The 27,182-nt window shown below is 41.8% G+C and overlaps 1 protein-coding gene across 4 annotated transcripts in view; it reads right to left on the bottom strand.

Annotated features, from left to right (window-relative positions):
• Nucleotides 1–10,777: 10,777 nt before the first annotated feature.
• The window catches only part of TSC22D1 (TSC22 domain family member 1), a 131,447-nt gene continuing 115,042 nt past the window's right edge, over nucleotides 10,778–27,182 (bottom strand). For 2 of the 4 annotated variants that reach the window (XM_026493307.4, XM_048215537.2), the window contains exons 2-3: nucleotides 13,306–13,357; nucleotides 10,778–12,160 (exon numbers count right to left, since the gene is read on the bottom strand). In XM_026493307.4, coding sequence (XP_026349092.2) covers nucleotides 11,903–12,160; nucleotides 13,306–13,357 — 310 coding nt within the window. In that variant the 3' untranslated portion in view covers nucleotides 10,778–11,902. Of the gene's footprint in view, nucleotides 12,161–13,305; nucleotides 13,358–13,763; nucleotides 14,148–14,427; nucleotides 14,502–27,182 lie in introns of those variants that run through there. The other 2 variants (XM_026493314.4, XM_026493312.4) reach the window with 2 other exon arrangements.

The following is a 27,182-nucleotide window of genomic DNA, read 5'->3' on the forward strand; positions in this document are numbered from 1 at the left end:
AAAAAAAATAAACAGAATCCCAATCTGTTGACGAGGAAACAGAGAAAGGACATGTATAAATTAGGGATCCTCTACTTTGCAAGCCACAGAAAACCCACCTTAAACCAGCTCCAGAGAAAAGGACAATGTCCGGGGGCAGATCTGGCTTCAGACCTGGATGAATGATGTCACAGAGATCCACATCTCTCGGCCCAGCTTTCTTTAATGGACCCACATAATGACTCCTCTAGGAGCCCCATGCTCTCTGTTCGCGGCTGTGCACTTTTCACAGTTTCATTTTCAAGCTGCTGATCCCAGCAGGGAGAGCGAGAGAGGCTGGGACAAGTTTCTGAGCCCTCTGTGGGCTAACGTTCACGCTGACACTGACGGGACCAGGTTGGGCCGCCGTGGCCAGGGGAGGGGCAGATGTCAAGCAGGGCCATTTCTGGACCCACATCAGGGCTTCTCAAGGGAAGGAGGGAGAGTGAACGCTGGACAGCTAACGACATTACAACACTTCTTCCCAAGCAAGCATGGAAGGGGACAAAAAATGTCCTCTCGGAAGGGGTGTCTCTTCCCTCCCTCAGTGACCCACGTCCCAGACAGCATTAATTTTTCCCTCCCTTTGTTTCATGACACTTCAGTGTATAATGTTTTTGAAGGAGAGGGTCTTTTGCATTATAATAATTCTTAACATATCTGTTGTTGCCGCTGACTTGGGTGCCTTAAAAGCAGGGGTACCCACAGAACGTAGGGGGACTCCCTAAGCTTGGCACGTTGTGGGTGCTCAGTAAATAAGGTAGTTTTTATCTATGAATGACTAGTAGCATCCTCTATAGCTACATTTCATCCTCCAGCGCTGGTTTTCTGGGTCACGTGGCCATGACACTGGAGTGGGAAAGGTGGCTGTCTCCTCTATGCCATGGACCCGTCTGCCGCCATGCTGGACAGGGGGCAGGGGGGCCACTTGCCTTCGTGCTGTACGTTCACCTGTGGATCCTCTGACTTGATCTATACCTACTCTTACTTTTTCTTTTCTTTTCAAGATTTTATTTATTTATTCGACAGAGATAGAGACAGCCAGCGAGAGAGGGAACACAAGCAGGGGGAGTGGGAGAGGAAGAAGCAGGCTCATAGCGGAGGAGCCTGATGTGGGGCTCGATCCCACAACACTGGGATCACGCCCTGAGCCGAAGGCAGACGCTTAACCACTGTGCCACCCAGGCGCCCCTTCTGTTTTCAATGTCTTAAAGGACCTAAAATTCCACTGGGCCTGGCTGGCCAAGCAGTTTGATGGACAGGGAAGAGTTTGGGGGCAGGATGTTGTCTATTGCTATTTTCTGGAGGGGGTGGAATTCACACACCCGGACCTACTGCCACATGCCCACCCCCTTTAAGACACACACTGAGGGATGGACAGATTGCCAGACGTGCTCCACTGGATAGGGCTGCTTGGCGCCGGGAGTGGCCAAAATGGTGCCCAGAGCACCGAGAGTGTGTCAAACACACCTGGTTTGCCTCCGACTCATCAGGTCTTTCCACTTGACTTGGCAGGTTACTTAGTCTCTCTTCTGCTGTAACGCAGGATGACTTCTTCACCAGGTGTGAAGAATAAATGGGACGCTGTATCACGAGTGCTTAGCACACAGTAAGGGCTCAAACAATAAGTAACTAATAAAAACAATAAATGTGCTCCATTTTCCTTTCCCCAGAAGGAGATTTCAGGTCTGCCGGCTGTGGCCCAGTTCAACCATTTCACATCTGTGAAGGAAAAACCATTACTGCTCGTTTTCAACAGCTCGGATCCATGAAGCAAACTAAAACCTGATAGATAATAAAACATGTTCTAGCCGTTTCTTTCTTTAGGGACCTAAATCATGAGCATTTTGCAGACAGGGTTAAAATGAATTAAGCCACACGCTGTTACAACTCGGGTTAGAGCCTGGCTTTGGGACACAGCCTCCAGCACCTACCTGGGCTGGGTGTGGGACGGGACGAGTGAGGGGGGCTGGCCCCGACAGAGTGGGGCCGTCCCAGGTGCGGCAGGTGGGCGCCCAGGCCGGGCTCACCCCACAGCAGCTACTGCATTGTCCCGCAGGAAACAGAGAGACTCGAGGTTGACAGAACTTGGAATGATAGCCCCCCTTTCAGAAGGAATGTCACTGATTCGCTTCTGTTTTGTTTTTCGAATGTCGTGTAAACATATCTGAGAGCCAGCTCTGGTCGCTAGACTTGCTGGGTACAGTCCAAGCGTCACCACACGGTGACCTCTGACCCAGCTGACTCCTTGCCAATGGCGCTTCTCAAATTGGGTTACACCTTCCGAGTTCAGCAGGCCAGTTCTCACGCATAGAAGCATTTCTCAAAACTCTTCGGAAGATAATTTGTTCCTATCACATGGGAAGGCCATTGCTTTCAGTAACTAGATCAAAAATTCTTTTTGCTCATGTGTTGCTTTACGGGTCCTCCAAAGTCACCCTCAAGACTGACTTCTTCCAGGAACCCCTCTGTGATACATTCTCATCTCTTCACTGCTCCTTGGTCCTTGTATGCCCATTGTTTTTTCTTTGTTTGTTTTTATTTTGTTGCACTAGTGTTTTCTAAAATTTTAGTTCCAATATAATTAACATACAGTGTTATGTTAGTTTCAGGTGTACAGTATAGTGATTCCCCGGTTCTATACATTTCTCAGTGCTCATCACAATACGTGTACTCTAATCCCCTTGACCTATTTCACCCATCCCCCTCTGGTAATCATCAGTTCTCTATATTTAAGAGTCTGGTTTTTTGTTTGTCTCTTTTTTTCTCTTTGTTTTGTTTCTTAAATTCAATATATGAGTGAAGTCCTATCATATTTGTCTTTTTCTGACTGGCTTATTCCATTTACCATTATACTCGCTAGATCCATCCATGTTGTTGCAAATGGCAAGATCTCGTTCTTTCTTATGGCTGAGTAATATTCTGTTATATATATGCATCATATCTTCTTTATCCATTCATCAATCGATAGACCTTTGGGCTGCTTCCATATCTTACCTATTATAAATTATGCTGCTATAAACATAGGGATGCATGTATCTTTTTGAATTCGTGTTTTTGCATTCTTTGGGTAAATACCCAGTAGTGCAATTACTGGATCATAGGGTAATTCTATTCTTAATTTTTTGAGGAACCTCCACACTCTTTTCCAGAACGGCTGCACCAGTTTGCATTCCCACCGACAGTGCGGAAGGGCTCCCCTTTCTCCACATCCTCGCCAACACCTGTTGTTTCCTGTGTTGTTGATTTTAGCCTTTCTGACAGTGTGAGGTGGTAGCTCAGTGTAGCTTTGATTTGCGTTTCCCTGATGACGAGTAATGTTGAGCATCTTTTCATGTGTCTGTTGGCCATCTGTATGTCTTCTTTGTAGAAATGTTTATTCATGTCTTCTGCCCATTTTTTAAAAAGATTGTATTTATTTACCTGAGAGAGAGCAAGGGTGAGCAAGTAAGAGAGAGAGAGAAGCAGACTTCCCTCTGAGCAAGAAGCCCAACGCGGGGCTCGATCCCAGGACCCTGAGATCATGACCTGAGTTGAAGGCAGACGGTTAACTGACTGAGCCACCCAGGCGCCCCATCTTCTGCCCATTTTTAATAGGATTATTTGGTTTTGGGGTGTGGGGTTGTAAAGTTCTTTATATATTTTGGATACTAACCCTTTATCAGAGATGCCATTTACAAATATCTTCTCCTATCTTCAGTAGGTTGTCTTTTAGTTCTTAGTTGTTTCCTTTGCTGTGCAGAAGCTTTTTATTTTGGTGTAGTCTCAATGGTTTATTTTTGCTTTCATACTTCCCTTGCCTCAGGAGACATATCTAGAAAGATGTTGCTATGGACGATGTCAGAGAAATGATTGCCTGTTCTCTGTTCTAGGATTTTTATGGCTTCAGGTCTCCCATTTAGATGTTTAATCCATTTTAAGTTTATTTTTGTGTGTGGTGTAAGAAAGTGGTCCAATTTCATTTTTTTGCATGTAGCTGTCCAGTTTCCCAACACCATTCATTGAAGAGACTTTCTCTCATTGCATATTCTTGCATCCTTTGTTGACAATTAATTGACCATATAACTGGGGGGTTATTTCTTGGCTCTCTATTCTGTTCCATTGATCTATGTGTCTATTTTTGCGCCAGTATCATACTGTTTCTGATTACTACAGCTTTGAAGAAGATCCTGAAATCTAGGATTGTGATACCTCCAGCTTTGTTCCTTTTCAAGATTGCTTTGGCAGTTCAAGGACTTTTGTGGTTCCATACACATTTTAGGATTATTTATTCTAGTTCTAGTGCCCTTTGCTCTGTAATACTGCATCAGGCCGTCCATGTGTTTGGGCACCAGTGAAGGTAATGAACTAAAAAACATATCTGAAACATAATAGAAATGTATTTATTGTCCTCTTGTAACAGTCCTGAGTAGTTTCAGGTTGGAGGGTGTGGAGGCAGGAGAAGGGCTTTGCTCCACTCAGTCACTCAGAAGCGCAGGCTGTGAAAGCTGTCCCATCGCCAACCAGTTGGCTGAAGGGAGAAAAACATGGAGGATTGCCCATGGGAAGTTTTATGAGTCAGGCCTGGAAATGACAAACCAGCATTTCTGTCCACATTCTCAAGTTTGGCTAGGATTCCATCAAATGGGCTCACTGAGCTGCAAGGGAATCTGGGAAATGCAGTCTGTGTGCCCAGGAAAAGGAAGAGATTTTTTTTTGGTAAACACCTACCAGTGTCTGCCATGACCCCTCCCTTTGGATCTAAATATGCATACCATCTTCTTGACCTCACGGAATGCATTCGCCCTCCCAGGGGGCACCAGCCCCAAACCCCATCCAGCTCAAACTCCAAGATCTCTGGGTAAGACACAGGTCCGGATGTGGCTCCTGAAGGCCTGGAGCTTGGAGGCAAATTTATCATCCCCTCTACAGACAGTGCATGACGGGGGAGCCAGGGCGTAAGATCTGCCATAAACCCCCTAGCAGCACACCCAGTCCTCAGGAGCTACGAAATCCTACTGCTCAGGCATCGAGAAGACCCCCTTCGTCCTGGCAGTGGGTGCCGTTCCCTTATGAGACCCTGTTTCTGCCCGCTGGGGGGAAAAATCCCTGGCCCGTCCTTCTCCAACGTTGCAGTCTCCTTCCTCCGGGAGGTTTTCTTGTCTGGTACCCTCCGCAGCTCCGCGGAGCGGGCACTGGGGAGAACGCTCTCCTCGAGGGCGCTGCATCACCCACTTCCAGCTCCCGCGAGTTCCAGGGCCTGAAGGTTGTTTGAAGGTCTCACCGATGTTTTGTTGTAGGTGTCGTTGGTTAAGTCTGGGCTGGCTTATGTCTTCTTTGGCAATACAAGGCCGTCAAAACCTTGGTAGGCTTCTGCCCTATTTGTATCTGATCAATGTGTCAGGAGCAAGACCTAAAATATCTGTTCTGGACAAGACTGCATGATGCTTGAGTGCTTCGTCTCACCGCCTCTATCAGCTGACAGCACATCTGAGACCAGAGGCGTGTATGGGGAGTGCATACCGTCCGTAGGGGTGAAGCACCTTGTTTAACTGAAGTCTTAATGGGATCTAGAAACATTTCCAATACTAGACAGCCCCGCATTTCTGCACCTTTTATTCCCTTTCCTTTCTACTTACAAACGCGGCTAATTCTTTCCTGAGCTCACCAATTTCTTGAAAGTCTTTGCCAGACACAGGGAAGAGCCCCAAGTCCCTAACTTTCGGCTCCCCAGGGCCACGTGCTCACGCGGCACTTGGGCGGCCTTCTGAGTTACCACAGGCAACAGTTTTGCAAAATGCTTTCCCACTTCACAACAGGAGCCACAGCCTCTCAAGCCTCCAGGAGTTTCGTCGCCACCCACCCCCAACCATAACCAGTGCCGTGCATTTTAGGGTTCCTGCTAGCACCCTCCCACCTCGGCGTACTTCCGTCACATTCGCCAGGGTCGGCCCGAAGCAAGCAGATTCCCAAGCGCCCAATGGCTGAAACAGTCTTGCTCATGGAACTCTGCCGGCAGGCTCCAGGGTAGTGGGGAGCACACTCCACCGCCATGCGGGGACCCCGGCTGGCAGCGGGTGCATCGTGTCCGGGGCACCCGGTCTTCTGCATCAGGTCAGCAGAAGGGGAAGGAGCAGCAGCTCGCTAAGAACGGCTTCCTTAAGGCCAAGTCTGAGAGTGCTGGGTCCCTTCAGCTTTTGGTCCCTTGACTAAAATTGGGGCCCCTGGTCACCCCTAACTAACTTCAAGAGAGTGGGAGATGTAATTGAGCTGTGTGTCCAAGTAGAAGAGGATCCGGGGCCACCAACTTGTCCCCGTTTGCCTGGGACTTTCCTGGCATGAACACTGCAAGTGCCACTTCCCAGGGACCCCCGCAGGCCCAGCAAACAGTCCAGCTTGTCACCCTAACGCCTCCCTCACGTCTGTCTCCTGACGGAGGGGAGCAAAGTCTCATGTTGTGCGGCCCCCTCGTCTGCCAGGACTACAGACTCCATACAGAGGAGGGCATGAACTCAATGTGCTTGAGACGATAGGGAAGATTGTGTTATTTTCTTTGAAGATTTTATTTATTTATTTGAGAAAGAGAGAGAGAAAGAGAGAGAATGGGCCAGGGGAGGGGCAGGGAAGCAGACTCCCCGCTGAGCAGGGAGCCCAATGTGGGACTCGATCCCAGGACTCTGGGATCATGACCTGAGCTGAAACGACTGAGCCACACCGGAACCCAGGGAAGATTCTTTTAATTGAACTACAGGACATTCCTGGAAATTTGGAGCATGTGTGGTGTAAGCTTGTAGCACACACATCTGCAAAACACCGTTTCTGTCCCTAGATGAGTCAGTTCTAAAATGCAGTCATTATTGAGGGAGTTATACTACCACGAGCAAATGCCACCGATTTAACAAGAGTTCTTAGAAATATTTTTGCCAAAAGGTTGATCTGAGAAGGAATACAGAAGGAATTATTCAGGCATTATATTGCATAAGACAGAAGTACCTCATTTATTTTAAAAGAAGCCAGTGGGCTGTCCTTGAAGGCAAGGACTGTGGCTCGCTCACTATACTATCTCTGGCCTTGTAGGTCTTCAAGGGAATGTTCTCTGAAGGCATTTACACAGAGCTTACCAGATAGCCTCTGCTCAGCTTCTCTAATCAGAAAGAAGAGGTTTTTTTGTTTTATTTTGCACTGAAGGACGAGCTGCTACTGGGGGTAGGAGTCTGGCTCTGGAGACAGACACAGAAAGGGGGTGGAAACTCATGGCCCGTGGGCCACGTCAGCAGAGTAGGTGTGCTTTCGTTTGGCCTGCAGGGTCCGAAAACCAGGAATTTTCAGACAGAGCCTGGATTTCTGGATCTTGAAAAACTGGAAGACCTGGCAATGCAGTGTCTGAGTCCCCACAAAGAAACTACTGGACGGAGCTAAGGAGCAGCCGTCCGCATTGGATTGCACACGGACTCTCCAGCTGCCACCATCACTATCACGTCCCACCGTCTTACCCTCACTTCAGTCAAGAAATTTCTGTCACAGCCTATAGACCTCTGAGTCTAAAACACCCGGATGAAAGCACAGATGTATTGTGATAGTGTAGCAACTTCTCCCATTTTATAATGGCCACTGAACCTTCCATAGCTATCGATAAAGCCTGATCGCTCATCCCAGTGACTTTGAGCCTGACTGGCTTTCCATCGCACTGTTTTATATAGAGTTTTTCTTCCATAAGAAAATTATAGATGTAATATTCTCTATCTCTCTCTCTATGTATGCATCTCCCACCTCTAACTGTGTATTTACTTCCATCAATATTATTTTCAAACATCAACAATCCTCAACTAATCCCTTCTCAAAATGAAACAAGCTGCCTTGAGGTATTATTCCTGAGATAAAGAAGAAGAGATGGTATATTTCTGTCCATATTCCAAACGGCACTTTTCAAATTTTATTTTTAAGCCATCTCTACACCCAGCGAGGGGCTCGGACCCACAACCCCGAGATGAAGAGTCACACGCCCCATGAATGAGCCAGCCAGGCGCCCCCTAAATGGCATTTTTAATGTGTGTTTTTGTACTAAAATTTGAAGTCACTGTTATTACCAAATGCTAAGTCAAAAGCTAGTAGAAAATAAAACTGCCACAGCTTTATTCCTACAAAAAATACAAAATTAAAATATAGAAACAAAAGAACGCGCCGCTCAGGAATAAGAGAAAGGCTGGCATTCCTTGAGCACTGGCTCTGACTCCTGCTCTGACTACTGCTTCCCAGCATCCTCCTCCCAATAACCGTGTGGAGACCACACGTCCCACTTTGAGCATGACATCACAGAGAAAAGCAAGTAAAACACCCTGCCCAAGGTCACTCAGCTAGTAGCCAGCGCAGTTACAATGAATATCAAGTTCATTTTAGCCGAACAACTTCAACGGACGCACAACAGCGTGCTCCACCCCGCCCCCCCCCCCCCCAAAGGACAGTCATCTCAAGAAGCAGACGGCTGTAGCATCTTAGTGCAGAACTCAACCTTTGCGACCTGATCCAACTCCCTATTTTACGGCTGTGGAAGCGGGTCTGAGAGGTTCCATCTCGTGCACGGGCTGGTGACTGCGGACCCGGCCGGGCAGCCCGAGTCTCCACGCTCAGCCCGGGGTCCTTGTCCCCGCGCCCGCACGGGGCACAGGGAGCTTACCGCACAGCCTGCTTCCCAGGGCCGTGGCGGGGCGCGCTTCCCCGCGCAGAGGCGAGGCCAGATAAGGGGGGGGCCAACGTCTTCTAATCCTTCCGCCGCATGGATTTGCAGGGGACGGCTACACGCACTGTGTCGTCAGACTCCCCCCACCCCCCACCCCGGTAGCTGCCACTTACTTCTTGTACATCAAGCAAGGGCAGAGTCGTGTCTACTGAAATTAAGGTCCATTTTTGATTTCAGTTATAATGAACTTTTATACGTTTCTTGTATAAATTTAAAATTGATCCTGCCGTGGCATATTCATCACAGTGACAAATTTGTTTTTAAAGTATGTAAAAAAAAATAGCACAGAACTACTGAGTGTTCAACATTGTTAATTTGAAACAGAAAGCAGACAGTCATTAAAAATCATGTAAAATTCCTTCGGTGTCTCCTCCACTGGAACAGCGGTCTCTCCTGCTGCAAGTGATGACGTCATGAACACCCACTGCCGGTACAACTTTCCATTCCTCTTAAAAATCTTTCTTGCTCCACCAAACATAAGTGTGATATGATCAATTAAAATAATGACCCACAGGCCAACAAAGGCCTGGCAGCAAGTAGGAAAATGCCTTTTTAAATTACCTTTAACATCCTGAAATGTCAATCACTTAAAACATGTTTAGTAATTACTAAAATAAACATGAATGGAAAAACATCTTTTGATTTTAATAATTCATGATTTCACATACAATATTCAGCTCCCAAAGTGTCATGGGAGTCTCACATTTTTAATCAGAAGTCCAAATTTCCATTAAATAATGGAGAAGGAAGTTCTCCATTATCTTAATGATATATTGACATGAAACTTCCCAAATCTTCCACAATTACCACCTTTGGTGTTGAGGATCTTCATTAAAAGCAAACGATGAAATGGCTAAAGATTTCGGTTCGTTATGGTTTTCTTTTTAAAGGAAATGTAATTACTATGTAAGTATCCCTTTATTCAAGCCGAAATTATATAACCTTCAAAGTAAAATGACAAAGGCTTTTTTAAGTCCTCTCCAAATTCCCCAAACCATCTTCATGGCACTTGCCACCAGCCTGTGGCAGTTTACTGCTTCAACAAGAGCTCTGTGTCCCCACACGCGTCACGTTGAGCTCCGTAACACATGCACACCGTCCACTTCCTCTCAGGAAGCCCCGATGTTCCCGTTCACCTATCAATCTCCTACCAGCTCTACAGCAGAAAAACGAAGGATCCAAAAAAGTTAAGTCCTCGTCCGGCTAGGGTTTAAGTAAGCCTTAGAGCTCACAAATAAATGCCCGAGCTCACAAATAAATGCCCCAACTCCCATTGGGTGGAGGGGGCGTTGCTGAGGTCCTAGAGCACATTAGAGCTGATAAGCCCACCCTGTCCACACTGCTTGCTGCTATGACCCCCAGAACATGTCAGCCTCACATCTCAGATGCCAATTTGCCTTAGGAGTCCATCATGCTTTAAATTTCGACCTATTTTAGTCTTAAGGAATCCAAATGGGATGGGCTGACTGCCTTGTTCATCTGGTCCCACCTCAAATCCAGCAGCGGAAACACCTGGAATCATCTTGTCTTTTGCTTGGACATTTCCAGGAGCTGGAAACTCAATCCACGCTAGGAAAAACATCCAATCCAGGGTGACGGAGTTCCTAAAGTGGAAATCAGCTTAACTTCCACCTTTTGATTCTAGAGCTGCTTACTGGGATTATACACAGAGTTAGGGCTCATTCCCCTCCCAGCTGATAAACATTTGAAAATTAAGTCTTCCATAGACTCCTAGAACTTCAAAGCCACGGAACTGAGAGATTTCTCTTTCAATGCCCCACATCGGCCCGGAGAGGTGAAGCCACTTGCCCAGGTGATCCTGGGCTAAAGAAATAAGCTCTCGTCTCCTTCACTATGTCTCTCCTTCCCTTACTGGCTTGAAACAACACAATGTCTAACTGAAGTTCAAACGACTTGCACCCCTACTTTGTCCAACCTTCACACTCCCCTTTCAAGATTTTGCTAGTCAAACTGTTTTAACTTTACCTGGAAAGAGCTGCCAAGTGACTTCAGTGATGTTAATACTCTAACATGAAAACACTGTTTTATCAACATTTTATATGCTTTATTGAAAGTTGACAAGTGCAACAGTTAAATACAGTGACACCTTACAACTGTGTAGAGAACATGCACAGAAACGTATGCATAGAACTACTATACAGGTAATATGCAGAAACCCCTACTGCGAAATTCATTTCATTAGCTAGAACGGATCATTTTTCAAAGTATTCAACCAGCTCAATCAAAAGACTGCAGTGAACAGGAATTTACTTCAAGATATTCAGCAACTAGAAGATTTCAGATTACACAAAGTGACTGACGGTGCCAAATTCTTAAAATTTCTTTAGGTGTGGTTTTCTTCGTGTAGCATTTTTATGTAGATCTCTATATAAAAGACAATCCACACCTCTTCAGACAGCCAATGAAACATCTAAATTTCAATCTGTACAACCTAAATAGTAGTTACAGTCCTCTATTGTACAAAATAGTTACACTACATACACAAATATACAATAAGCAAAACAACCTTCATGTAAGAGAGCCTAGGTCCCAGCTACCTGTCACCGTTTTAGTCACTCTAAGAGTTTCGTGTCATCCACTGTTTCAGAGAGAGGCACAGTACTATTGTTTTATGGATTTTCGGTGACAGTCGTCAGTTTGTACGATGAACTACGTTTCCCCTCATCTTAGGTGAGACTATGCGTCAGTCTTTACTTTGACCTCCCTTTTAAGGTCCTCCTGGGGGAGAAGAGGAGAGAGGAAAGTCCAGTGGAGCCCCACTGCTTCAAACCCCATGAAGTACACTACGTGCAAGCAGGAGAGGACTCTCAGGAGCGGGGATGGGGAGCAGGGAAGGGATGGAAAGGCACACAGCTCCTCGGCATGAATGAAACCACTTCTCACATATCTGCCAAGCTGCATGAGGTCCCAGTATATCCATGCTAATTCTCTGATTAACCTTTAATTCACCCAACTAAGAAATTTCTTCAAGCCAAAAGCATATGAGTGTTTAATACTGGAAAAAAGAGACAATGGCATATGTCAGTCTCACTTCTCTTTCGCAGCGAGCAATGAAATGGGTGATTGTGGAGGCGGATCCCCCTAGTACATCTTCTCTGGTCTGTTCAGTTCAGACAGCAGCAGCCAGTTCTGCGGGGGCACAGGAGGCTACGCGGTTGGTCCTGAGCCCTGGGACGCTGGCTGGGCGGGGGGCTGTGTGGTCCCCTGTGGCTGTGTGGTGGCAGGGGGGGAGCCAGTCTGCAGCTGGGCCTGAAACTGGGCAAGCTGCTCAGGACTGGCCAGTGTCTTCAGCAGATTGTTTTCCTGCTCCAGCTGCGAATTTTTCTCTATTAGTTCTTTGATTTGCTCTTTCAGGACCTCCACTTCCTCTCTAACCGCATACATCAAATGGCTTTTCACCAGATCCTGAAAGGCAGAGGGAAAAAGAGGTTTAACTTATTACTTCCCAGATTCTGAATCTCTAAAGCATTATTTTGCAAGATTCTCCATAACTATTAACATACCCTGCCTTTAGCTTACTTAACCCGCCCTTGGAGCCATCTACTGAATACAACCACAACTGTACAAAATACTCAAGTTTAATGTATAAGGGGATCAGGCTTTTTAAAAGCCTATGCATTTTTCTGCGGCCGTTAGCCAGGGATGCACACACTCGCGTTTGCTACTCCAGACGGCAAAATGCACTGGGGTTCTGGAAGGCGGGGCGGGAGCCTGGCAGCCGGGATGTCCAGGCCCGCAGCAACGGTAGCCGCTTCCCCGCCCCCAAGTCCCTCCCTCCGCCCCCCGGACCGCCTCCCTCAGCACCGGCTGCAGCCAGTTCCTACAGAGCATGTTGCCGCATTTTCCTCCCTCCACCCCCACCCCCCCCTTTCGTGATTAAGCTGACATCACAGAAACCTGGGCAGACGTCGCAGCCAATGGGAGCTCGAGTTATTTATAGCTCCGAATTAAAGGTTCAGAGTTTGCCTAGCAACAGTGGGCAGAGAATCCCGTGAGAAGAGCCACAGGCGCTGCTCCAATAACAAAGAACAGCCAAGGCGGAAATAAAAAATAGGAGAAATCCAGGCATAGGCTGAGAAAGACAAAACTTTTCTCCGATTCTTCTTCATTGTGCAGTAGCCTACATCACTGAGGATCCGTTTGTAAAAGGTCTAGAAAGCCCTTGAGATCCCCACTCTGTACCCCTCCTTCCCTAGTAAACGGTAAGATTCCTAGTAAAGCCACATCGCTAGAGATGTGACCACGACCAAAGGACGCGCAGGGCAGAGCTTCCCTAGCAATCCCCGAGCAAAAGGGGACACCTCTGCAAAAATCCCGACGTGGCGTGAAACCCGTCGGGAGGAGAGAACATTTAATACCCTCAGGGCCCCGTTCTCTCTCGGTAGCAGCCTTGGTATGTGGCTTCACGCGGGCCGAAAGGAGACAGTGCCGGCATTTCTAAACGTATGAAGAGCAATCATCGTTTAACTATGGATGCACTGGTTCCATCCCAATCTCGCTTTTCGTACTGTGCCCACATTTAGTACAAATGATTTTTCATCAGTACATACCATAGCTTGCTCGATTTTGTTGTCAATAGCTACCACACTTGCACCAGAGGAGCTGGAAAAGAGGGGGGGAAAATCGATAAATGGAATTTTTATAACATCCAAAACAAAAAAAAGGACTTCCCAATTCTGTGATGTTACTAGCATCATTTTTCGAACATTCTACACCACTATGTAATATATCCTCCTCCAGAAAACACCAGCCACTCTCTTACTAACGAATATCCAGACATTTCCCTATTTTAGTGAGCCACAAAAGGCTAAATTACATAATGTGGTAAAAGCTTGCTCTCTGGCCAGACCTGCGAAAAGAAGGCTATTCTAAACATTTCAAAAAACAACATCCATGTCACCGTAGTCTCTCGGCAATGGACAAAGGAATTCGCCCGGCTATCTTTCACCTGCATTATTAGAAGTATCTCACGAGTAAATTTAAAGAAACTATCCCAGCCGACATTTACCTATTGTCAAGTCTCACAGAGGCGTTTTCAGTCCCCAGCAAGGATGACAAGAAAGAAATTGAAAAATGTCTCAGTTGGTAAACTCCTAGATCCATCGCCACTGGTCTACACCATTGGGATTTCATGCAATTGCAGCCAAAAACACGCTCGCGGAAAAAAAAAGGGAATACCAGCAGCCTTGTTTGAGCTAGATTTAAAAAAATCTTCTAGCTTTCTGCAGCCCAGGGAGAAACGGAAAACAGCAGCCCTAATTTAAAGAAACCCGGCTTCTGGGGCTTGGCGATCCGGGGAAGATGCTGATCCCACCGCTGTGCGGAGAGGCCTCCCAGTACGACAGCCAGGCTCCACTAAGGCTATGGACCAAGACTCGAGATCGCCGCAGAATATATGGAGGCGAGAGCCGCGCCGATTGGCCAGCACCCCATTGGAACCTCCCCTTCTCCCTTCTCCGCCCTCCTCGAGCTTCCCTGCCTTCCCGCCCCCCACCCCCGCCCCCAGCCTCCCGATCGGATCCCACTCTTCGGGTGGGCTGACCCAGGCCGCAGGGGACCCGCAGAGCTGCGGGGCCACGGAGGCCTCCATAGTCTCGGAAAGCCGGACCACTGCTTCGGCGGAAAATGTCAAGGGTCCCTGAAAATACAATTGGGGCCCCGCACGTGCTTACGTTTAAGGGAGTCAGACCCCGTCCCAGGAGCTGCCTGTCCCCGTGGCTTCCAAACGGTGAAAGCTTCCTACTTGCAACCAGAACCGTCTGAGCTACTGGGCATGCCCAGTCCCACCGCTAAGACTTGGAAGGAGCTCCAGTGTCTCGATTTCAATTATCTAGTTCTTACAGGCAACAGTAATAGGAGGATTTTATAGGCAGGTTTATTTATAAGGATAATAACCGCACTGTAATAACACTTTTTAAAGAGGTAGTGAATTTTGGAGGGAAAAATCACATTTGCTTTCTGAGAAATACTACCTTTTCATGGATCTATTAATTACTTGTAGAAACAAAACAAAAAACATTACATATTCTTTGCTAGGCATATATCTATTGAAGCAAAAAGGAACTCATCAGATGAAGAAATCAGGTAGATCTTCCCAAAACGTCCCTAGAGGCATAAGCCTTAAAATCATATCTCCCTCCTTCCATTTATAGCTATAAAACTCAATCCACAGGTTGAATCCTACATCGATCTATTTTCAGTAAGTTCCTAAAGCAAGTTTTTGGAAGTGGGTGGCAATTCCTTTAAGTCTCAACCCTATAAGTCTTCTTACATAAGGATTAAGTATTATAATGTATGTGTTTCATCCTGATGGCCATACTGACCAAGTAATTCCCTTCCCCATACCAAAATCAAGAGATCTGGGTGTAAAAATGACTAGCCCATTGCTTATTTCCTCTATTAATTTAAAATATTTGCAAGGATACATCAATTGAGGCTACAATTTAATACACTAAAAATCTAAGGCTTTAAATTTGCTTGATTATTATAAATTCTATGGTTTGCAAGTCAATAGTTAAGCAAATTTAACCTCTACAATACTGCCCTCTAATGGCACAAGCCTATAAAACCACAAACAAAAAACTACAAATAGAGAAGACTTCTCTAATCCATAGGCAAGTTGTACCATCACAAATAATTTCAATATAAAATTTGACCACAGAACATATATCTGTAAATACTCTATTTACACATACACACACACACACACACACACACACACACACACACACACACACACACACAGTCTTTTCTCTCTCAAACAGGCATTCTCTCAATTTTGCATCCTTCAATCCTCAGCATCCTTTAATTTAGGACATTTTAATTGCCATCAAAGCCTTTCAGGCATTCTTTTAAGTCGACCCAGTGCTGCCCGGGAGCATTTGGTTCTAGAAATGGCCTAAAGGAATTAGGGAGCAAATCTGGCAAATGTGGGAGATGATGACAAGGACAATTAATTCTCTTTTGGGTTGAAAACATAAGTCTGACTATGAAGCAGTAACATTCTTTTTTATTTTAAGGGTCATAATATTCTCCAAATTTTAAGCCTTGGCTTTTGAATAACAATGTTTGTTAGCATATTTGTGATTTACAAAACTTGATATATATACTATCTCAGATGAAAGAAATTCATTTGAGGAAGGCACCCATTCTCAGTAACAAGAAACAGAGTAAGTGGAAGTTAAAAATCAGTAATTCGGAAACCAGGGATGTGTCCCTCTGCCTGTGAGTGCTAGACAGAATTATTATTTACTACACAATAGCTTCTATATTTTGAAAGTTGAAGTTACCACAAACTATCTGTGTAATTAAATCTATCTACATATTTTAGCTGAACTGCACAGGACAAATTATTCAAGAAAGCATCATCTTATACTGTAAAAAAAAAAAAGCTTAAAAAATAAAAAAAAAATTTTTTTAAGATTTTATTTATTTATTTGACAGAGAGAGAGACAGCCAGCGAGAGAGGGAACACAAGCAGGGGGAGTGGGAGAGGAAAAAGCAGTCTCTCAGAAGAGGAGCCTGATGTGGGGCTCGATCCCAGTACGCTGGGATCACGCCCTGAGCCGAAGGCAGACGCTTAACAACTGAGCCACCCAGGTGCCCCCAAAAATAAATTTTTAATGTCATATGAAGAAATAAATTTAAAATTCCCAGATGAAGTTTAAGATTACTAAATTAACTGAATTTTATTTATTCATGATGTTCTTGAACACAAAGAAACAAGCTGGTTATGCTTCCGTTTCACTTGTTTCAACAGATCACCATTGGATTAAGCTACAGAAGCCAATATAAGCCATCACAGTCTGTTTAACCCATATCTCTGCAGAGGGACATTATGGTCATCTCTAATATTTTGCTATTTTAAATAAAATTGCAAGAAATATCTTGTATGTACATCCTTGACCATTTGTCATGTATTTCTGGAGAATTTGCAGGGCCAGAGGATATAAGCCCCCCATCAAACTATTAGAAATCTATCGCTCTCATATACATAAATGTGCTAGATTCCTTTCAAACTAGATTTTTATATGCAGAATGGAAAGACAATTTGAAAAAGAAGGCAAATTAACTGGAAGAAAGCTCCACGGAGGGGAAACCCATGGGTCAAAAGTATTTGAGGCACAAAGTCACTAGAATTACTCTCAAAGATACTTCTCTTTGTAAGACAAAACGTCTATGAGTCTGGTGCCTACTCAGAGCTCAACAAAGACTAGCTGATAGGACAGGGAAAACACTGTGCCTCCCTAAAGGCATGGATGACAACAGCCATTGTGAGGCACTGGGCAGAGATCAGGTCTCACTCCAATGGAGACTCTGAAGCATAGGAAACAGCCCGAATATTATAGGTTGGCGTGTTTTTTGTTGTTGTTTTTATTTTTGTTTTGTTTTGCCTAAGAGCCTTTTACCTGGATTCCAATTCCATGCCCTCTGCACATTGGTAGCATGCATGCTAGGATATAAGAAGAGGAGCAAGGGCAGGCCCTGTGTTCCTTAATTCAGTAATGCGTGCTTTTCTACCAAACCTCATCTGACTTGGCCAATATAGGTACAGTTCGGATTCCACCACTCAAATAGGATAACCTGTTTCTCCCTCTGTCCAAACTCCTTGCAAATCTAAAGTGACTGCCAGGGAAGACACTAAAGTATATCACCCCATCCCTGAACAAATCTCGCGGTCCAGGAACCGCCAGCTCACTTGCCCTTTCCTAATTTACCCTTTCTCAGTCCTGGAATTAGGTTATGAGGTATTTCAAATAAAACACAGGACTTCCAATTAAAAGTGAATTGCAGATAAACAACAAATGTTTTGTGTTGGGTCCCACATACTGTCAGAAGAAGAAACAATTCCAAAGACAACAAAACAAAATTCAGCCATATTTGAAATATCCCTGATTTCTGTAGAAAAGTTGGAAGATAAAGATGAGAAAAACCTTCCAAAAAGTAGGATAAAAGAAAAAGAGATGGAATTGAGAAATAAACTAAAAGGATAAATCTAGGAGGTCCAATATCAGAATCGGATGATTCCAAAACCACAGAACAAAGAAATAATTAAAGAATTTCTCCTGAACTGAAGGGCACAAGTCTCCAGCATAAACGAGATGACCAAATGGCCACCACAATAAATGAAAAAAGCCCTGGGATGCCTGGGTGGCTAAGTTAGTTAAGCGTCTGCCCTCAGCTCAGTTCATGATCCCAGGGCCCTGGGATGGCGTCCCTCATTGGGCTTCTTGCTCAGCGGGGAGCCTGCTTCTCCCTCTGCCTGCTGCTCCCCCTGCTTGTGCGTGCTCTCTCTCTCTCTGACAAATAAATACATAAAATCTTTTTTTAAAAACACAAAGAAAGCCCTACACCAAAGCATATCAGCATGAAAGTAAAGACCACTTGGAACAGAGAAAATCTTAAAAGCTTCCGAACAGAAAAAACAAGTTATAAACACAGGAAAAATAATCCGATGGTTTTTGCTGGCTGTCAGAGAACAATGGAGAAAATTGTGAGAGAAAACATTCTCATGTGGCCAAATCATCATGTAAGTGTAAAGGCAGAACAAAAACATTTTCAGATTTCAGACAACAAAATGGAAGAACAAATGAGGCAAAAGGGTTGAAATTTTTAGAAATAAAGAATACTGTATATTTCAAAAGGAAAAAAAGAGAGAGAAAAGGTGTAGGGAAACGTGAACCAGGGACTCAAATGCTGGAGAGAAGGGAGGGACTCAACAGGATGATGGGGAAGGAACTCTCAGGATGACAGCTGCTAAGCAAGCCTGAGCAGCACCTGATCTGTAAGGGTGCAGAAAGATGGGAGTCGCTGGGAGGGAGGGCTTTGGTGGGTGCGAATAAACAGAGAGATGATCCAATACATCGGAGCATTTGCAGGGGGGAGGGGAGCCACAGACAGGTGTAGGACACATCTAATGGAGCAACTGGATAAGTTCAAAGCAATTTTACAGGAAACAAAAGCAAGAAAATAACTAGTATGCTTGTCAATAAAATTTACATACTATATTAATTTTGAAATTTTTTACTGGTTTAACTTTAAAAAGGTAACTGCATTGGGAAGGTGGTGGGGAAAAAACCTGAGCCATAAGAATAGTTTAAAAGTGCTAAATCTGAATCTACGACAGCCTGATTATAAAATATCTAAAATTAAAAAAGAAATAACAGTATAAATAAATTACATAGACATGTGTAGGTATATATAAGAAAACAAAAATTTTTGGCTCTGAGGAATAGACAGGGGGACTGAAAAAAGGGGGAATATATATATATATTTTTTTTTTATTTTTTAATTTTTTTTCTATTCATTCTGTGTGATCTTTAGAGATGTAGATGTATTTTCTTAAAGTAAAAGAAAGAATGGGATGTGAGGAGGGTTCCTCTGCTCCCAGGCTGCAAATGAGTACTTATCAGCACAAGCAAGTGAGGAAACTACCAAGGCGAGGAAAGAGCCACCCAAAAGAAACATGCAGAAACAATTTTTGGAAATCACACAGGGTCAGGAATAGTTGGTGTTACCACCAGCCAGAGTAAAAACAAAACAAAAAACAACTTGTAAACACGGGGCATCACATATTCAGAAGGATACTGCCAGAGTCGTGGGGAAAAATTAGTTCTAGACTAAAGGGTGTTTTGGTCTTGTGCAAAGCATTTTAAAGGAAGCCTTGAAGATCAAACTGTTTCCAAGTAACTTAATTTTGTCCCAAAACAAAGCTCTAGGATATTAAATAAAATACAGTTAGCATCCAATAATTCACAGTGTCTGGCATCCAATGAAAAGTACCAGGCATACAAACGCAGGGAAATATAACTCATAACAAAGAAGAAAATCAATCAAAATGACCCAGATATGACAAAGATGATATAAATTATAGACAACGACATTAAAACAATTATTATAACCATATTTTATATGTTCAAGAAGATAGAGGGAAAATTAGCATATTAAGTAGAGGTATGGAAGGTATAATGAAATTCGATTTCTGAAGATGAAAAATAAAACATTTGAGAGGAAAATTACACTCCATGGGATTAACAGTAAATTAGGGCAGAATAAATACTAGTGATGTGTTAGCAATAGAAAGTATCCAAAATAAAACACAGGGAGGGGAAAAAAAACTGAAAAAAAGAACAAAACAAGAAAAAATACCATTGAACTGTGGGGCAATTTCAAGTAACCAAATATATCTTTAATGAAGTCCCTAAAGAAGAGAAGAGGAAAGGAGAGAGGAAAAATATTTGAAGAAATAATGGCAATTTGCCCTAAGTTTTATTAAAATAATAAATCCACAGATCCAAGAACTAAGCCTCAAGCGAGAGAATTGTGGAAAAACTGCAACAAGGGTGTGCAATAATCAGATGGCTTCCCACCAGTGATAATGAGAACATTTAACAGCAGCCCAAGAAAACAACTAGATTACACACAAAGCAACAAAGATAAGAATGCAGCCGACCTGTGGGTTGGAAACAGCTAGACAGAAGACAGTGTGGCAGTATTTTTAAAGTGCTAAAAGAAAAATTTCAAAACCCTGTCAACCTATAATTCTATGTCCAGTGAAAACACCTGTCAAAAACAAAGGTGAAATTCATTCTTCTACAGACATACAAAAGCTGCGAGGATTCATCACAGGCAGCCCTGCACTAGAAGAAATTTTAAAGTTCGCTCTTCGGACAGAAGGAAAATGATACCAGATGGAAATCTAAATCTACACAAAAGAATGAAGAATATCAGAAATGGTAACTACGCGGTTAAATACAAAAAAACTGTTCCCTAACTATCTCTTTTAAGAGATAAATAAGTGACTATTATTGACAGACTCATAGATAAGAGACAAATTCATAGATATGAGACTCATAGATATGAGGGGAGGGGTTGTGGGGACGGGTCAAAATAGATGAAGGGGATTAAGAGGTACAAACTTCCAGTTATAAAATAAATAAGTCATGGGGATGTACGGTGCAGCATAGGGAATACAGTCAATAATATTGTAGTAACTTTGTGTGGTGACAGATGGTTAGTAGACTTATCACTGAGATCATTTCATAAAGCATAAAAGTATCAAATCACTACGCTCTTCACCTGAAACAATTTTGTATGTCAACTGTACTTCAATTTAAAAAATTAAAATAAAAAAAGATGATTAACTGTTTAAGGCAGAAATAATAACCATGTATGGGGGGGCAACAACATATGTAGAAGTAAAAGGCAGGACAAAAATAGAACACAGGCCAGGAGGAGAGAATGAGCGTACTGCTGTACTGTTCTTACATTACTTGAAAATAGATTATTACAAGATGTGTGCTGCAAACTCTAAAACAATGACTGAAATAACTACAAAGATACAGCTAATAAGCCAATAAAGAAGATAAAGTGGAATCATAAGAAAATATACAATCTAAAATAAGATAGAATAAAAGGAGAAGGGGGATAAAGAACAGAATAAAAAAAAATACCATGATAGTAGACTTAAACCAACTATAGCAATAACCCATTAAATGTAAATGGTTCCAATTAAACACCTTAATTAAAAGGTAGAGGTTGTCAGACTGAATTTTTAAAAAAAGCAAGACAAAACTATACGTTGCCTATAAGAAACTTACTTTAAGTATAAAGGCACAAATCGGTAAAATAAGAGGATGAAAGAAGATATTGTATGTTAACAATAACCAAAAGAATGCTGAAGTGGCTGTATTATTCAAAGTGCACTGCAGAGCAAAGATCATTTCATAATGAATAAAGGGTCAATTCATCAAGAGGTCATAAAAATCCTAAATGTTTGCACAGTGACAACAGAGCTTTAAAATACATGAAGCAAAAATTGATAGAATTGTAAGGAGTTTTCAATAATCTTCTCTCAATAACTGAAAGAAAAAATAAGCAGAAAATAAATAGAGACATAGAACACTTGAATAACACTGCCAACCACTTGACCTAATTTGTTTTTGCAGGACATTCCATCCAAAAACGAGAGAATACACATTCTTTTAAAGCACATGTGGAATTTTTTCCAAGATAGAGCATATTCTGAGCTATAAATCAAATTTTAATTAATTTTAAACGATTCACATCATACAAAGTAAATTCTCTGAGCATAATGGAATTAAAATAGAAATCAACTACAGAAAATTATCTGGAAAATCTCCAAATGTGTAGAAATAAAATAACACATATCTAAATAACTCATGGGTCAAAAAAGTAATCAAGAGAAAAATTAGAAAATATTTGAACTGAATGAAAATAAAAACATGGCATACCAAATTTATTTCAATAAATTTAACAACTTAGATGAAATGGACAAATTTCTAGAAAGACAATATCAAAACTCACTTGAGGAAAAACAGGTAACATAAATAGCGCTATGTCTTTTTTAAAAATTAATTTGTAGTTTAAAATCTTCCTACACACACACACACACACACACACACACACACAAAACCCTCAGGCACAGATAGATTCACGGGTGAATCCTACTAAACATTTAAGGAAGAAATAATACTAATTCTACACAAACTCTTTCAGAAAATTGAAGAGGAGAAAACACGTCCCAGCTTATTCTATGAGACCAGCATTTCCCTAATACTAAAATCAAAGGCATCATACAAGAAAAAATAAAATAAAAGGAAAACTACAGGCCAATAAACATAGATATAAAAATTCTTGACAAAATTTTAGCAAATTGAACCCAACTAGACATACAAAGGATAATAAATACATCCTGACCAAATAGCATTTATCCTGAGAATGCAAGGTAAACAGATGAAAATCAATCAATGTGATTCACCCTATCAATAGACTAAAGAACAATTATAGGATCATCTCAATAGATGCAGAAAAAGCAACTGACAAAATTCAACATCCATTCATGAAAAAACTTTCAGCAAAACAGGAACTAAAGGGATTTTCCTCAACCTGATAAAGGGCATCTATAAAACACATTCAGCTCAATCATACTTAATGGTAAAAGAATGAATGCCTTTCCTTTAAGATTGTAATCAATCTGACCACTTCTATTCAATCCGATACTGAACTAATAGCCAGGCAATAAGGCAAAAATAAATAAATACATAAGTACATAAATAGCATCCAGATTGGAAAGAAAAAAAAAATATCTATATTCACAGATGATTGTCTATGTACAGAATCCCAAAGAATCCACAAATAAATTACTAGAACTAACAAGAAACGTGTTTATAGGGGTCACGGAATAGAAGTTCAATATAGAAAAATCAATCGTATTTCTTTATATTGGCACAAACAAGTAAAATTTAGATTTTATAAAGTTCCATTTACGATAACATAAAAAACACATGAAATAAGTATAAAATCTAACAAAATATATATAAGATCTTTATGCTGAAACCTACAAAACATCATAAAAGGAACAAAAGGAAACCAAATAAAACAGTGAGATATACCATATTCGCCGACTGAAAGACTCACTATCATGATGTCAATTCCTCCTCCCCTTAAATAATGTATAGAATCAGTGTGGTCCCAATTAAAATTCCAGGAAGACCTTTTGTAGAAAATGATGAATTGATTCTAAAATTTACATGTAGGGACACCTGCGTGGCTCAGTAGCTTGAGCATCTGCCTTTCCCTCAGGTTATGATCTCAGGGTGGTGGGATCAAGTCCCGCACCGGGCTCCTTGCTCAGCAGGGAGCCTGCTTCTCCCTTTATCGCTCCCACTGCTTGTGCTCTCTCTGTTTCTGACAAATACATAAATAAAATCTTTAAAAAAAAATTTCACTGTAAAGGCAAAGGAACTGGAATAACCAAAACAATTTTAGAAGAAAAAACTGAAGGACTAGTACTACCTTATCTCAAAACTTTCTGTAAATCTACTCTAATCAAGATAGTACAGTATTGGTGAAACAACAGATGTACACAGCAAGAGAACAGAAGAGAGGCGTCAGAAGTAGACCCCATACATATGTAGCAAATTGATTCTCAACAAAGATGTAAAGGTGATTCAATGCAGAAAGACAATCTTCTCTAATAGTGCTAAAACAACTAGATTGCCACATACGAAATAAAATCAAACAAAAAACCCCAACTTGATCCATTACTCCCACCATATGAAACACTAACTTAAAATGGACCATAGACATAAGAACTAGGATGATCAGTAGGGGAAGAAAGGGATAAAGAAAGGGGGGGTAATCAGAAGGGGGAATGAAACATGAGAGACTATGGACTATGAGAAACAAACTGAGGACTTCAGAGGGGAGGGGGGCGGGGGAATGGGATAGACCGGTGATGGGTAGTAAAGAGGGCACGTATTGCATGGTGCACTGGGTGTTATACAGAACTAATGAATCACTGAGCCTTATATCGGAAACCGGGGATGTACTGTACGGTGACTAACATAATATAATAAAAAATCATTAAAAAAAAAAATAAAATAAAAAATAAAAAATAAAATGGACCATAGAGCTAGGGGTGCCTGGGTGGCTCAGCCAGTTTAGCGACTGCCTATGGCTCAGGTCATGGTCTCCGGGTCCAGGGATCAAGCCCTGAGTTGGGCTCCCTGCTCAGTGAGGAGTCTGCTTCTCCCTTTCCCTCTAACCCCCTGCCCCACTTGCATTCTCTCTTGCTTGCTCTGCTCTCTCTCAAATAAATAAATAAATAAATCTTTTTTAAAAGGTGTGGGGGGGGGGAGGACCATAGAATGAAATATAAAATCACAAACCATAAAACTTCTGCAAGAAAACATAGGAGAAATCTTTGGGACCCTGAATCAGGTAAAGATTTCTTAGCTATAACACCAAAAGTACACTCCATGAAAGAAAAAAGAAAAAAACAACCAATAAACTGGACTTTATCAAAACGAAGAATTTGTTTTTTTGAAAGGCATGTAAAATTTGTAAGAATGTAAAGACAAACTATAGACGGAATTAAATATTGCAAGTCACATATCTGATAAAGGAACCTATTATCCAGAATATACAAAGAACTCTCAAAACTCAATAGCAAGAAAACAACCCAATAAATAGACAAAAGACACTTCATCAAAGAAGATATATGAATTGTAAACAGGCACATGGAAAAATTGCTAAACACCATTAATCATTACAGAAACAAATTAAAACCATAGTGAGATACCACTGCACGCCTATTAGAATGGCTACATTAAAAAAAAAAATTAAACCTAAAAATGTCAGTTGTTGACAAGAATGCAGAGTGACTGAAATGTTCATATATTGATAGTGGGAACGCGAAATGTTACAACTATGCAAAATAGTTTAGCAGTTATTTATTAAGTTAAGCATACTTTCCATAAAACCCAATAATCCCAACCCAAGTTATTAAGGGAAAGGAAAATTTATGTTCTCACAAAAATCTGCCAATGAATGTTTTGAGTGGTTTTATCATAATCACTCAAAATTGGAAGCAACCCAAATGCCACTCAACTGGTTATACAAACCATGGTACATCTATACAATGGAATACTATTCAGCAATGAAATGAAATTAACTACTCACAATGAAATGAAAATACCTCAAAATGAATCTCAAATATATTACAGTAAGTGAAAGATGCCAGATTCAAAAGGCTGCTAAATATATGATTCTATTTATATAACATTCTAGAAAAGGCAAAACTATTAGGGATAGAAAACAGATCACAGATTGCCAAAGCTTTGGGGTAAAAGAGGGGAGGTTTTTGTGGGTAACAGAATTGGTTCTTGATGGTGGTGGCAGTACACCCACTATATTTGTCCAAACTTCTGTAACTATATGCTAAAAAGGGAAACTTTACTATATGTAAATTATCCTCAAAAATGAAAGAAAAGAAAAAGTGGCTGCCTCCTGGGTAGCACACTGAGAAGCATGGGAGAAAAAGAAAGAAAAGAAAAGAAAAGAAAAGAAAAGAAAAGAAAAGAAAAGAAAAGAAAAGAAAAGAAACTACTTAAACTTTTTTTATTAGTTCTATTTGATCTTTATACATGTACATATACTTTTTATTGTAGTAAACATAAAATTTACCAATGTAACCACTTCTAACTACGCAGTTCAGTAGTGCTAAATATATTCACACTGTTCTGTGAAGCACAACTTTTCATCTTGCATATCTAAACCTATACCCATTAAACAACTCTCCTTTATCCTTTCCCTCCAGCTCCGGTAATCACTATTCTACTGTTTCTATGAAGATGACTACTTTAGATACCTGTATATATATATATATATATATATTATTTTGATTAAAAATATTTTAAAAATAAAAGCAAAAAAGAAAAAGCTACAAAAAGGTATAATCCAAGGACTTGAACACTTTCACTGAAGAGACCTAAAATGCCAACTTTATAACTAATTTCTCTATAATCATATGAAATGTATTATTGGGTTTGAATTTTAAACTATAATTTTACCTTGTTCTTAAAGCTGTAAGTTTGTTGGTGATTAATCTACAAGAGTTCTAATTCAGATATATTGATACTATTCCAAAATCCCACAGAGTTACATGTGTCATACAGTTCCGCAATCCTATAGTGTTAAAAAAAAAAAAAAAGGAAACACTGGGGCACCTGGGTGGCACAGTCGATTGAGCATCCAACTCTTGGTTTCAGCTCAAGTCGTGATCTTGGGGTCATGGGATTGAGCCCTTCCTCCGGCTCCATACTTGGTGGCGTGGAGTCTGCTTAAGATTTTCTCTCTCCTTCCCTCTTCCTCTGCCCTTCCCACTTGTGCTCTCTCTCACACTCTCTTTCTCTTAAATAAATAAATCTTAAAAATAAAAAATAAATACTTGCTTTTGAGTGTGAGAACTTCAAAAACCCTAACCAAATGTAATAAAATTTAAATAAAATCTTTTATATTTATTTATATATTTTAAATATATTTATATATATTGGGGCACCTAACTAGCTCAGTCACTGGAGTGTACGACTCTTGATCTTGGGGTTGAGTTTGAGCCAGCCCTATGCTGGGTGTAGAGATTACGTAAAAAAAAATAAAATCTTTTAAAAATAAATTCTTAAAAAAACAATTTAAAAGTCATGGGGCACCTGAGTGCCTGAGAGGTTAAGTTACTGACTCTTGATTTCGGCTCAGGTCATGATCTCAGGCATGTAAGACTGAGCCCCATGTCAGGCTCTGTGCTCAGCAGAGAGTCTGAGATTCTCTCTTTCCCTCTCCATCTGCCCCTTCCTCCCTCCTGCCCCTCAGTGGGCATGCTCTCTCTCTCTCTCTAAAGTAAATAAATCTTTGGGGTGCCTGGATGGCTCAGTCAGTTAAGCCTGCCTTTGGCTCAGGTCATAATCCTAGGGTCCTGGGATGGAGTCCCTCATCGGGCTCCTTGCTCAGCAGGGAGCCTGCTTCTCCCTCTGCCCCTCCCCCTGCTTGTGCACGCGCTCTCTCTCTCTCTCTCTCTGTCAAATAAATAAATAATCTTTTAAAAAAAATAAAATAAATGCACCTTTAA

This window comes from Ursus arctos, unplaced genomic scaffold (genome assembly GCF_023065955.2).
Source record: "Ursus arctos isolate Adak ecotype North America unplaced genomic scaffold, UrsArc2.0 scaffold_10, whole genome shotgun sequence".
NCBI classification, from domain to species: Eukaryota; Metazoa; Chordata; class Mammalia; order Carnivora; family Ursidae; genus Ursus; species Ursus arctos.